The sequence below is a fragment of the Pleuronectes platessa genome, chromosome 12, assembly GCF_947347685.1.
Source record: "Pleuronectes platessa chromosome 12, fPlePla1.1, whole genome shotgun sequence".
Taxonomy (NCBI): Eukaryota; Metazoa; Chordata; class Actinopteri; order Pleuronectiformes; family Pleuronectidae; genus Pleuronectes; species Pleuronectes platessa.
In genome coordinates this window covers 6,825,602-6,839,221 of record NC_070637.1, presented here as the reverse complement: position 1 = coordinate 6,839,221, position 13,620 = coordinate 6,825,602, and the positions used below count along the sequence as shown (strand labels likewise).

The window sequence follows — 13,620 nt, the reverse complement described above, 5'->3', positions numbered from 1 at the left end:
GCAGCGACTGACAGCGCTGCTCCGCTGACCACAGATCAGGAGGCAGGAAAGGCAAGAAAAGAAATAAATAAATAATTTGGTATTTGGCTGACTCTTAATGATTTTGTTGAAGCCTTAAATATAAATTAAGAGGCTATAGACACCAGTAACGTTTTAAAGACATCCTCAATGAATACTTAGGTTTTTCTCTTTTCTCAACAGCTTGAGGAAATTAGTCTTTGACCACTTGCTGAGAGTGATATCAGTATTTAAATACAGAGAAGATATGGAGCAGTTCACCATCCGTTCTGAGAACTGAAACCACAAATCAGAAAATTGTATCTAAATTATCATTGCCCGTATTATTGCTTTATGTTTTGCTGCTTACTTTATATTTTGATTTCAAGCCAAAGTTTTAAAAATGTAAACACAATTTGCTTCTATAGCATGTAAGTAACAACAAACTGAGAACAAAAATTATGTTTTAAAAATGTTCTTCTTATATTCTGCATTCTAGAAAATTGGCATCTTTGGAAGGTGCTTTTCTTTTCATCTCTTTGGCTTTCTTAAACAAATTGGTTAATACAAATATTTTATATACAAACTGTTAATTCGAGTTGCTTTGATCAGTACTGGAAAAAACAGGTCGTTTTAATATTGCTGAATAAAACATTGAGGAGATTCCTTTCAAGTTTCAAATGTGTGTTTCTGCTGTTTTTGTTTCTTCTGCTCTCCTCTCTTTCCCTTCATTAATTTTTTCTGCACTGCAGATTATGAACAAATTATAATCTGTGTGCCATCCTGTTCTTATTTAATCATCTGATAATTTAGGGAGAGCTTGTTTACTATGACTGAATTGTTGAAATCTTTATATAAAAAAAGGGGTTTTGGTATTAGAAGTAAAATGAAGTTTACATGCAGCTTAAAAGTTATACCTACCATATTCAAAATAATGTTTTACATGCAACCACATTATAATCCAATGAAATCCAAACTTTGAAGTCACAATCAATTGACTGTCACCTGGTTTTCATTTGACGTTTCTCACAATCTGTAGTTTGTATTCAAACATCAGACTCGGACTCCATTAAAATGAAATGAAAAACCATTGACACGCACAAAGGCTTGATTTGAACTTTGAATGTGAGTGTTATTAGATCCACAAATTAGCCAGGACAAAGAGCTCGGACACTTAGACACTGTCTGCGAGGGTGGAAATGTTTGCAAGAACATAAACATGCATTCTCACACACAGACACACACGCACCGAAGCACGGTTTAAAAGGAGACAGCGGTGTCCTGTCAAGCCGCAGAGCCTGATTTATCCTCTGCTGCGGCTCTCGTTCCTGTCCTGCAGACCACTGACATGAGGGATGCCTTTAATTTCCCATTAAAATGCCCTGGAACAACTGAGGGCCGAGGAGGCGGCGTGCACCGCGGTGTGTCACTGTCTGTGTATGTGCATTGCTTGATTGTGTGGCAAGCGAGTGTTTGCGCATGAAGGTTTGCAGGCGTTTCCGTGAACCTGCACAGACACCAGAGTGCGGACGTGCGTCGGGAAACGCTAACATCAGTGCACATCATTGCAGATGACACGGGGCTGCGGCAGCTCCCAGGCCGGGCCCACGATAAATATTAATGGCCAAGTACAAGTGGATTGGGAGTTGAGTTATCAGGGCGGGCCTTCCTAATTGACATTTTACCTGCTGTATACCTTAACAAGGCTGTAAAACACCGGGCCCGGCCTCAGCCGTAGGGGGGACGTGTCAGTCAAGCTCTCCCCCATCACCGCTGCCCTCCTCTGGGAGGAGAGGAGGAGCTCCAGCTGCCTGTTCAGATTCAGCATCATGGTGCCACACGCAGCATTTCAACACCAACAAGTTATCAGCATGTATAATTTGAAGAAATTAAGTAAACAAGGCAAACAAGGCTCCAACTTCTTTTAGTTTGTACACAGCAGTTTGCTTCATCGATCAGCCGGTTGGATTTAAGGGGAAATCAGTCACATTTCAAATATTAACTGTTTTTACTCAGCAAATAATAAAATAGTTAATTTTTAAAACGTTGTCTTTGTGTTTTAAATGCAATTCAAACGGATGGCTTTTAACATTTCCTTAAATTTAAAATGTGATTTAATTATTTTCAAATTGTTTTTACTCATTTAATCCTTGGTTCATTAAAGGAATGACAACACTAAAGCCATCACAATTCAGTATGGAAAAGAGAGAAAATATTCTGTAATAGAAGACAAAAGAAAAACAAGAAATACTTGTGTTTGACAACCTTTTGTCATTTTTGAAATTAAATCAAAATAGAATCTGATCCAGGTTGTTTCGATCATCTAAACTAATTTCCAGCTTTGATTGCCGTTGTAAAACAGAAGGAGATTCTTTCGTAACCGAACTTCATACTTTGATTTATCAATCACATTCCTCTGACACAGGGATGAGGTTCAAACACACTCTCACACTGAGCAGGCATGTGAACACTGTGACAGGCCTTTACCACGCACTCGCTACATTACTACACTCCCGCTCATCCAAAACATTCACTTGGCGGCTTCCAAAGAATCTACACACACACACACACGTAAACTGCATACAAAGACGCAACAAAAAACACACACTCATCCAAAGTGGAAGCTCTGGACCCAGAAAAAGTGTTCCCACTTCCATTATCTGAAAATTGACAGGCGAGGCAGACAACAAACAATTATCCCCGGAGCACAGGGGGGAGAGAAAAAAATCGAAGACTGAGAAAACAAATATGGGTGATGTCATCAAAGCTAAATGGCAAGCCCTGTGTGAGAAAGACTGGAGAGTCTCTTCATATTTACTGTTGCCGGGATTTCAATATCAACATCATAGAAAGCACATCAGATGTTTCTCTTTCCACTGGCTGCTTCACAAAGAGACGCACAAACTGCCATCTCTATTTGACAAAAATGAGAACACAACAAAAAGGTTAATCTATAGACAAACACCATTGAATAAACAGCTCATGATGCTGGGATATTAGCGGGAGCTTATATGGAATGGCAGATAATTATATTTTCTAAAGGCCAATGTTTGTAATATTTTTTTGAAAAGAGCAAATGGGACTCGGTGGGCGCTGTGATTTATGAGCGTTTGTAGAGGTGCAGCGTAGCGTGGTGATAAGGCCAAAAACATGGAGGAGAACCACAAGCGACTATGACTCAGTGATCACAGAAAAAACCCGGACCAGGATCCACACAGGGAGCTGTTGAGTTTATTGTGCTTCTGTCTTTTTCCCCCTACATTATCACCTGGGGACGCACAGAAGATCATCGGATATGCAGTGTGTCAATCGAGCATCAGACATAAAACTACACTTAAATCCACACTTGTTGTAATCCACTCGATGAGCACAGGGTTGAAGTGGGCGCTGCTCGGGTTGAGTATCTGGCGCCACCAAGAGGCGACATTAAAGACTGCAGCTAAACTGTGGGACATATGAACGCAAGACAAGGGGCCAATCGCCAACATTAAAGTTCTGTCACAAAGATGCTTTCCTAAGTGGTCATATTATATTCATAGATATCTGTAATATTTATCGATGTGTCAGTTGAAAAGAAACCATTGATATATTTATATCATATATTTGAAGATATATGGTGGCCTAATATGTATCAGTGTAACGCATTATTCGACACATTAACTGGACAATTGGACTTATTTTACAAAATAGACAAGTTCATATATTTGCATTGGTTTTAAGTTGAATTGCTTGAAGTATTTATTGCATATTTAGTATTTTGGGCAATTTAATACCACCTGTATATGTATTTGAAAGCTTTGATAATCAGAACTTACAAGGTAATTATAAAGAATTCAGAATTTGTATTATTACTATGGCACTACTATATTCATAAAGATATTTAAACTTAAGATTTAACTTCAGAGCTGACATCTGAATTATTCCCTGGTGTCTACTGCCACCGCGTGGCCACTTGTTGTCATTGCACCGTGAATGAAAAGTGGCGCATTACATTATTAGGTTTCATAAACTCATGAGATCAGTCTTGAGTTCACGTACATTTACTACATGCAATAACACTTTTTGTGTAATGATCTCATGATGCATCTGTGTGCAGTGTTTCTTTGCGTCCAACCAACAGCTTCAAGTCAATATATTAAAAAATTGCATTAATACATTTGATATGATCTGTTTTGGCTGATGAGTCTTAAATAAAACAATGGCTTCTACAATTAGCTTATATCACAAAGAAAACTAATTTTCACCAACTTAAAAATCAAATCAGTGTTGAGATGCCAGTAATTGACCCTTTCAACTTTTCAAACTCTCGACATTACTATGTACTTTTTCATAGAGGGCAACTGCATCATTTTTGTATGAGACTGTACTCACTGTGAAATGCTCCTGGGATTTGTAGTTCTCATCGAGGTAGATGCGGGCTCTGTTGTACTCCTTCATGGTATCACTGGACAAAAGCTCTCTGATGGACAGATAACACACACACAGATATATCAGGGTGTGTCAATCAAACCCCTCAAAATCACATTTATAAAATACAATTACAATACTAAACCTACTACTACAACTACTATTAATAAGATTAATCCATTTTTGCTGCGCTGAAGTACAGCTTCAATCAACCAGTGGGGGGAGTTCTACGCTCAGTGGAAAATCTGTCTAGTGCTTGTAGATATGTGTTTTCATTATGTTATTATGATTATGGTCAAAACAGTTAGTACAAACTTACTTGACAAAAGTATCCACGTGTGACATGGACGCCTCGTAATTCTTCCCGCCCACCTCTTGACAGTGCACGGCTAAGAAGTGAGGCTTGTGTGACTGGACTGTCTGTGAGGGCAGAGAGAGAAAAACACCAGGTTACAAAGGATGGACAGTGACAAACAGGTCCATTCACTGCAAGTGCATCCATAACAGCCACAACAACACTGCAGTCAGCCCAAGGGCTCATAATAAACTAAACTTAAGTTGAATTATTCAGCCGAGAGCAAAAGCCTCTGCGATTCTTCCTAACTCAGCTGTGTGACATGCCCGTGTATTTGCACAAGACAAAGTGCCTTGCTAATGTAGGCAGGAGGCACTTAGTGAGCTTGTTCCACAAGCACAGCACTGGCCCCTGTTCCTCCACCATCAGGGATGTGCCTGCAGCTCTGTGTGTATGTACAGCAGGGTGTGACAGATGCTCACACGTCACCACCTCTGCTGACACATCACTCGCAAAAACAACTCCTCGGCTCCAGGAACATGTCAGCAGCACGTATTACTACGTGTGCAGGATACAGGCTGTTTTAGTCAAGTTAAAAAGGTAGAATTAAGATAAAATTTCAGGTATATTATGTTTTCTGCCTCTGCAAATGTCTGTCAGTCTATCCGTGGAAAGCGTATCTCAAACTGTTCATAGATTCGAACTCACACTGGGCAAAATTGAATCATCAGGCGACCAGTGCTCTGTAGCAGTCAGTTGGGATGGGACAGTTTTCTTCTTCTACATCCTCAGATAAACTGCAGCAGTGGTGAGGGGGTTCGAATCGTGAGTCAAAATCGCAGCTGGATTGATTTTGATAAATTGTGTTTCTTTCATTTCCCCATATCGGACTGAGACAAAAATTGAGAGGAGTAGATGTTGCTGATCTCCATAATGGGAACACAATTCATAAAAACACTTCCTGTTTGGCAATTTGTCTTCAAAGCAAAAGCACAACGTAATCTTTTCTTTTGCTGAAATGCTTCATATTGAGAGGAATTACGCCGTGAACTTTAGTATGAGCAATGTATCGAAAATATAAAAGTAAACTATACAAAAATAAATAAACCACATGTGAACATTAATAAAAACAAATTCAGTTTTATTCCATGCAATACATGGACTATATATATCTTCATTACAGATAAACCAGGTAGGAGGAACACAAAGTTTTCCAACTTCACTTGAACCTTAGACTGTTTTTAAAAAGCTCTGCAGACAAAATCCAGCACACAAACAATAACGTTTTGAGCTGCATATAAAAGAGTGATTCAATATGTAAAGTAAAAGTTGTACGATCCACTTTCCTGGAGTCACATGACCTCATGTTACGTCCCTTAAACATGGCGAGGTGTTTGTGAGCACCCCGTCAGTGGTGTTCAGAGTGGCTGACCTCTAATGGAAAAATCAATAGCACCGAGTGATTTACGGTGCTCACAAGCACTCACAGGGCTCCGGCCTAAAGATGGCAGGCGGAGGCTATGCATCAATGTCACCGGGTGCCGGGGAGGCGGAGAGGGGGGGGGGGGTCTACAAGCGGTCACTAGACTTTGACGGAGCCCTGCTACTTCCCCCAGCACCCGCCTCAGCGCTGTATTATGCTCACTACAGGCCCAATCAAATAAAAGTAATGTATGGCAATAACACTATGGATTTTCCATCAACCTATGGCTTGTCACTTAGCTCAATGACCCAGAGGAGGCAACCTACAGCGGCTAAAACTTGGAAAGATTAGTGGACCTATCAACTCGCAAGAGAAAAGGTCACACTCTCAAGGAGCCTGCAACTAATGTCAGGCTCAAATGTGACATGTTGGACATGAGTGCATGTGAGCGCGCACGCACACACACGTTAATCGACTGCATTGTATTTATCTTTCCAGGCTGTAAATTCAGATCTACGCTGGCAAACAGAAAGGGGGTAATTTCATTACCAGAATTACCAACGTTATCAGCCCGACTCCAAGCAGCATTAGCCACTGACCTTATTTTACACTGCAAAGAACAAATAACAATAATAAATAATTAAATCTACCACTGTTAACAAGAAATCCTACTGACATTTGAGCTGAAATATAAACACATTAAATAGCAAACGTGGAGCCCTGTCTAAACAAGCCTCGGACAGCGACAGCTGCTGCGACAGTGGTGAGAAATGCCTGCGAGGCTTGTGACTCACAGAGCTGCTGCCATAGAAGACCATGTACCTCACAAGTATGTCAGAAAATGTCAGTTTGATACGGAGCAACTTTAGCGTAAGCACTGAATGTGGTTGATGTGTCAACTTAAGTGTGACCCTTGAGTATAGTGTCAGTTAAAGTTCAATGAGTAAACGACCCAGTTCCAGTTCAGGAACTCAAAAGTGACACGCTGGCCTGAAAGTGTGAGCTGAAGTGGAAGCCCCCGAAACAAAGTAGTGACAGATTAAGTGTATGAGTCGAAAGGAGACATCAAGTGTCGGCTGGCGTGTAAACAAAGAAAGCAATTGAAGCTAAATGGAATTTGGACAGGGGAGGTTTGTCAGACTTGGTCATTACAATTCATAATCATCATAAACTTAGATGAAACAATGAACAAAAAAGTGCATAAAGTCTTATCTCAGTGCCCCTTTAGTCTCTGACAAAAACACTTTGCCTTGTCATGTCCACATGTGCCATCATTCCATTGTAAAATAGCTATATATATATAATTAAATATTAGTATTAACTAAAAATCCATATTTGGCGCCAGCATGATTGATGATCATATATCATGAGTAACAACCTAGATATCGAGATATATCAATATTTTGTCCCCCCTCTATATTCGTATTAATTCCAAAGAAAATAAATGATTGTTTCAGTTTGATTCATGTTAATGAACTGATATAGAAGTCAAAAGCTGCACTGCGCCCCAGATAACATCCCCCAGACAAACAGAGGCTTTGATGAGAACTAATCAGGACAGCCTGTGTCCCATTTCATGGTTCCCATTTGAAGAAAGGTAATAAATAATCTGAAACATCCGAGGAGTTTGCGAGCTGACGTACAACAAGGACTCTGCTTTAGTCAAAATCTGAAAAATAGAATCCGATCCCTGCAGGGAAATTGCTTTGTCACAGTTACACAACAAGCAGTGAGGAAGTAAAAAAAATAGAAACTGTAACACAGAACATGGGGAGACTCAGGTCCAGATGATGTCCTGAGTCTCCGGGTAACAGTGTGAATGATGTAACCACTCAACTGTGGTGCATTCACTGACTCAAAAGCCTCTGTGTAGATGTATTTTGGAAAAATGGGGCTTTGAGATAAAATCAGGCCAATTCTCCTAAGATTCATGAAATGAATGCTTGAATCCTATTAGACACATATGTCACCAAATGATAAATCAATGAATTATATGATGATCTCTAACAAAATGCATTTTGTTTGTTTATTTTGGAAGATTTTTTGCAATTCACATAACTCATGACTGGATGTGGGGACTTGACACAACCACTGGCTGTGACCAAAGTCCATGCAAGTTTCCAATGCAAATCAGCTGTGGGATTATCCAATGCAGTGCGGTTGTGATGCAAAGCAGGGTTTACCCTATCGAAGCAGTGACATCCGATTGCCATTTGACCCAGGATACTGCTCATGTGGAGCAGGCAAATGACGCTGCTTTGCTTATGTGTAAAAGACTGGGATATCCTGAGACAGAGCAGGAGTCGTAAAAATCAGGATTTCATTGGCTCCCTGGGGTGAGTAATAGGGAAATGAGAAGCAAATAATCATTGCATGTACCACAGGCTAGCCATATGACAGCAGTGCAGGGCTTTTGATTTTCACCTTATCAAATTCCAGGAATTATCCAACCTTCAAATTCCACAAACGTCGGTCAGTCTGAATCTGAATGCATATCTCACCTTTCATCTTAAGTGCAGTGTGGATTTTGGTACAATTTGGACGAGCTTAACCTTCAATATCAATAGAAAGGGCGACCAGCACTCTGTAGCAGTCAGTGGGGGTGAGAAGTTCTTCTTCTACATCCTTTGATAAACTACAGCAGGGGTCGGAAACTGGGTCAAACTGCGGGTCAACTACGCTGCCCGATCATTTTGTTAACCTGATTACTTTTACAATACAGACTGAAAAGAGACATTCCCATGTGCTGTGGCTGCTGATCTCCATCATGGCAACAACATTCATATAATCACTTCATCTTGAACAATTGGTCTTCTAAGTAAAAGCACAACATTTTGTTTTGTCTGTTTTGTAGTGCTTCAAATTGAGCTGCATCACAGTTTTTATTTTGAAAAGTTGTGAACTTGGAGATTGTGTTGATGCTTAACAGATCCCCGAAACAGCTGGCATGCAACCAGTTAAGTAAATCATTCAAACTTATTTACAATCCACACGTGACAGGTAATGAAGAAAAATTTTAACATTACCTTAAAAATATTGTCTATGAAATATTTATTGCAAATAAACCAGGTAGGATAAACAGAACGTTTTTTTAACTTCACTCTGCACCATAGACTGTTTATAAAAAGCTCTGCACACAACGACCAACACACAAACAGGAAAAAGTGACGTTATATTGTATGTTGGAGAACTTTCTGATGAGGATTCACTTATAAGAACTTGAGGTCTCCCAAAAGTTTTGTTCATTCTAAAAAGAAAAGTAAATTCATCTATAATCCTGAACTTGTGTGTCACCATTTTAATAGGGTCAACCAAAACACAAACTTCAGACTTTTCCAGTTCTCAAAGCCATAAACTATCAATACAATTGCATAAACCCAAAATGCTCTCCCATGTTTGTATCACCGTTTTCAGACAGAACTCCAGAGAAGAAAATTAATATTGGTTCTACCCTTCAAATAAAAAAAAAAAAACGTAGCAGGAGATTGTCCACACATTTTGTTTACAGCACATGGACATCGACCCTTATCACCAAAAGCTCACGAATATCATAGTCTGTACAAGTTGATAACTTCGTCAGCATCCCAACAACTTTTTTATTTTAATGTCTGTCCCATGTTACAGAAATAATCAACTAGTCCCCATGCTCAATGGGAATTTTCTGGAAAAATATCCAGAGAAACATGCATTTTTCAAATACAACCCTCAAGATTCCAGGTAAATTAGTTAGGTGCATGTCTGAAAGCAGCTTATGTATCATGATTCCTTAATCATCATCAGTGGCATTCATTTTTACTTTATAAGTTAAAAAACATGTTTGCCAGCAAATGATTTCCGAGCACAGCTTCTTGTTCTTTAATGTCAAATGATGCATAATGTCTTTACATCTTAAAGGATTTCTGCCTTCGGATGGTACATCTCATGGAGCTAGTCGTAGTAGTGAATGCAGTCCATGTCCTTCATTTCCATTTTATGGAAGTTGTTCTCAGATTGTCATCAGATAATAAATAGAGATTGATAATTCCTGGAAGCAACTGAAGAATCTCCTGCAGATTGTTACAATTAACTTCAACAAAGGCGGAGAACACAGCAGAACCCTCTAGAACTCAAAAGGTGAAATTTAATAATAAACATTTAAGCAATACTATGGAATTGTTCGTTATTTTATTTAATTTTGGACTTCATACAGATATTGGGCCTCCTTCACTAATTCAGAAATGTTCTTACTCTCCGCAGGAAATAAGTGCTAGCACAAAATCACAGCCGGATTCAGATTGGTCAATGTGGACACATGTTAGCCATTTTTCGATTCCCATTGAAAATTCCTCCAGAATATGTCTATTTCCACCGCTTTCTACAAAATTTGGTAAGAATTTGAGCATGTAAGAGCCCTCAAAAAGCCAATTAATTTGCCTGAATAATAATAATAATAATAATAATTCTTACAATTTCAATAGTCTGTCTGTCTGTCAGTGCCTGTTGTTGGGGCTCGGGGCCCTAACAAGGAATAATTCTGTAGCTTCGGAGGATTATTCTTATTCTTATTCTAAGACATGTTCTGAGCAGGACAAAATCAAACAATCACCATGAACTGTAAAAGCCTGATGGATATTTCAGCAGCCTTTCCTGTAATTTGCTGTCTCTGATGTTCATACCAGAACCATACAACAAAAACGCTGAGTGAGTAATTACACTCTGCTATATGAGGCGGCAAATGTATGAGTATGAGTAAGTGCTGGCTGCCAGATGTCACCGTGAGTTTCTCTACACCCCTCCAGCCATACAATCAAAGGTTGATTCCTGTAAATGGTTCAGATTAAATGCTCTCCTTCCCAGAGATGAGATGCAGCTCTCTCAGAACAGACTGAGATCGGCAGACAACTTGGAGCAATTCGGTTTGCTTTGAGCTGCCTAAATAAACTGAACTAAACAAGTTACCACAGCAGAGTTTGTCTAAACTGCTCCAAACATGCCTGGTATAAAGAGGGCCTGTCATACAACACAGCCGCTGCACAACAATCAAGTGCTATGAGATTTACACAAGGAACAGGAGTGGCAGATCCAGAGCAGGATAAAGAGTGAGCGATGTTCTGTGGTAGCTGGTACAAATCTAAACTATGAGCAAGGTTTGTCATGAAATAAATAATTTAATTTCCTTAAGGAATTCCTTCCAGCTGCAGCTGAACTTGTATCTGCAGAGCCGTCACCCGTGATAAATAACCAATGGAAAGGAGATACAACAGCAGTGGCTTGCAGAGACATAGAGCACACACACATCACGTATTAAGACATGTGGTAGGAGTGCACATACCAACATGCAACTTTGCTCTACAACCTCTGCTGTAGCTGCTGCTCTGTAAAGGCCAGTTTAACTGCTTTTATTGTTTATTTTCCAGGATGCTGCAGTGGAACTATGTGATGATTTTTCTGAGAAAAAAAGAGAAATGAAAGCTCTTTCCTCACAAGCAGACTGACTGAGGAATGCCAACAGTTGGCCTGGAGCAGAGATGCATGCATTTTTTGGGGGGTGTTACAGTGGGAACTGACAACGCTGGTGCAGATCCAGTTAAACGCTTCCTTATGACACAGTGTTCCTTAAGCAGCATTTCGACTCAATGGTTGTGAGAGCAGAGTTCTCCTGTGTGAAACAACCTTTGGATTCTCGCCAAGTCGACTCCCAGCTCAAGTCAGAAGTCACGACACCGAAGGTATCAGTCACACAAAGCTCACGTTTGTCAATGAAAAAGAAATCTTAGTTCATGACGAAACAGCACGCTAACCGATGGACCAGAGGACACAGTGAGCGTATTGTGTGCACCGAAGGGGTCACGATGAAGCTGGCGCAGCGTGGCTGATTGTAGTTAACTCTCGCCGCCACTGCTGGTTGTTCCCAGCCTCGCCGAGTCCAGAGTCTGATGCTTCTTTCCATGACGTCAGCCGGCAGCAGCACAGGGCTGGCATGAGGGTACAGGCCTGGTTCACACAGGGGCACTCCTCTCTCTCGCATTCTCTTGCTTTCCTTGTCTCGCACACCCTCTACTACATACACACACACACATAGACTTTCTACACACAAACACAGTCAGACAAGAAACCTTCCTCTGAAGCGCACAACCCTGCGGCATCATGCAAAGAGAATTCCTCAATAGCCATAACCAGGACATGTTTCCGCGCACACACACACACACACACACACACACACACACACACACACACACACACACACACACACACACACACACACACACACACACACACACACACACACACACACACACACACACACACACACACACACACACACACACACACACACACACACACACACACACAGAGAGAGAGAGAGAGACAGAGAGAGATCACCTGGCAATCAGCAAGCTCTAAAATGTCAGTGGCACTGATAATTACAAATAAAAATAAAAGTTTGACAACAACTGCTGGAGGATGCGCAGCTGAGTAGATGTTTGTGTATCTGCATTTTCTGTAAAGTCTCAAATGAGGGGACATTCTTTAGGTATAATGAGGCACAGTGAATACATCAGATTATTTGGCCTGAGAGAAATCATAAACTATTAAATGTCAGCATTATGGTTGTCACAAGCCAACTTCAAATATCAGTGTCAGAACCAACTGAGTACCTTTTCCAATCGTTGGCATTAGTTTGACACCATTCAGATTGTATTACTGTAGCCGATCAGGACCAGGAATGCTATCTGTCAACAGTGTGCCGGTGAAAACCACAGAGAAGCAAAAACAAATATATAGCCAGAAGCTGTCTCAGTAAACATATCAACACTGGCAACCATAACAAATACTTTTTGGAGGGCTTGTTATTATTATTTTGCAGCTGTTTCTCAGGTGTTCTACTTCCAAAGTGATACTCTTGGTTGAAAATTGCAATTAAACCGTAGTGTTTTATATCAGAGAGGCTATACAAGCCAAAACAATTTCCGATAAGCATTATTCTCTCCACATTCCTCTCTGGACAGTAGGACAAACCTTGGGCTGTTTTAACACAAGGATCAAATTTAGTATGAGTCCAAATCCACTTTTAAAAGTTCAAAGGTGGGAAGAAAAGGTTGCAGGGCCAAGAGCCTGGTCTAAAAGGATTGTCTATTATTCATGGGCGTGTTTTGGGCATGCAATAAACCAATACGAGATTCATCAGTCATTCCTTTAAAGGCCTGGTATGCTTGCACCATAATATAAGGATTGCTTTGCCAGTTAGATATAAAGGACTTCTGTCTTCACTTTGAGCAAGACCAGACAATCCTCCTGTGTACACTGTGCTTATTAGAATCTTGACACATCCTTATAATAACAGAGACCAAGATTTGCATTGTTCAAAGCACAATAGCTACGTACCAACAATGCACCTGACCACATCTCATTTTAATACCAACACACCCTCTGGTGTGTTGGATAAGTGCATGTGCATTTGCCATTTAATCAAGATCCGAACTAGACAAGAAAAATGACAACTGCATTAGTCTGAATC

The 13,620-nt window shown here is 40.3% G+C and overlaps 1 protein-coding gene across 1 annotated transcript in view; it reads right to left on the bottom strand.

Annotated features, from left to right (window-relative positions):
• LOC128453551 (inositol polyphosphate-5-phosphatase A) overlaps positions 1 to 13,620 on the bottom strand; it is a 146,161-nt gene that overhangs the window by 90,898 nt on the left and 41,643 nt on the right. Inside the window, exons 3-4 of the mRNA XM_053436510.1 lie at positions 4,724 to 4,824; positions 4,369 to 4,456 (exon numbers count right to left, since the gene is read on the bottom strand). Coding sequence (XP_053292485.1) covers positions 4,369 to 4,456; positions 4,724 to 4,824 — 189 coding nt within the window. The remainder of the gene's footprint in view (positions 1 to 4,368; positions 4,457 to 4,723; positions 4,825 to 13,620) is intronic.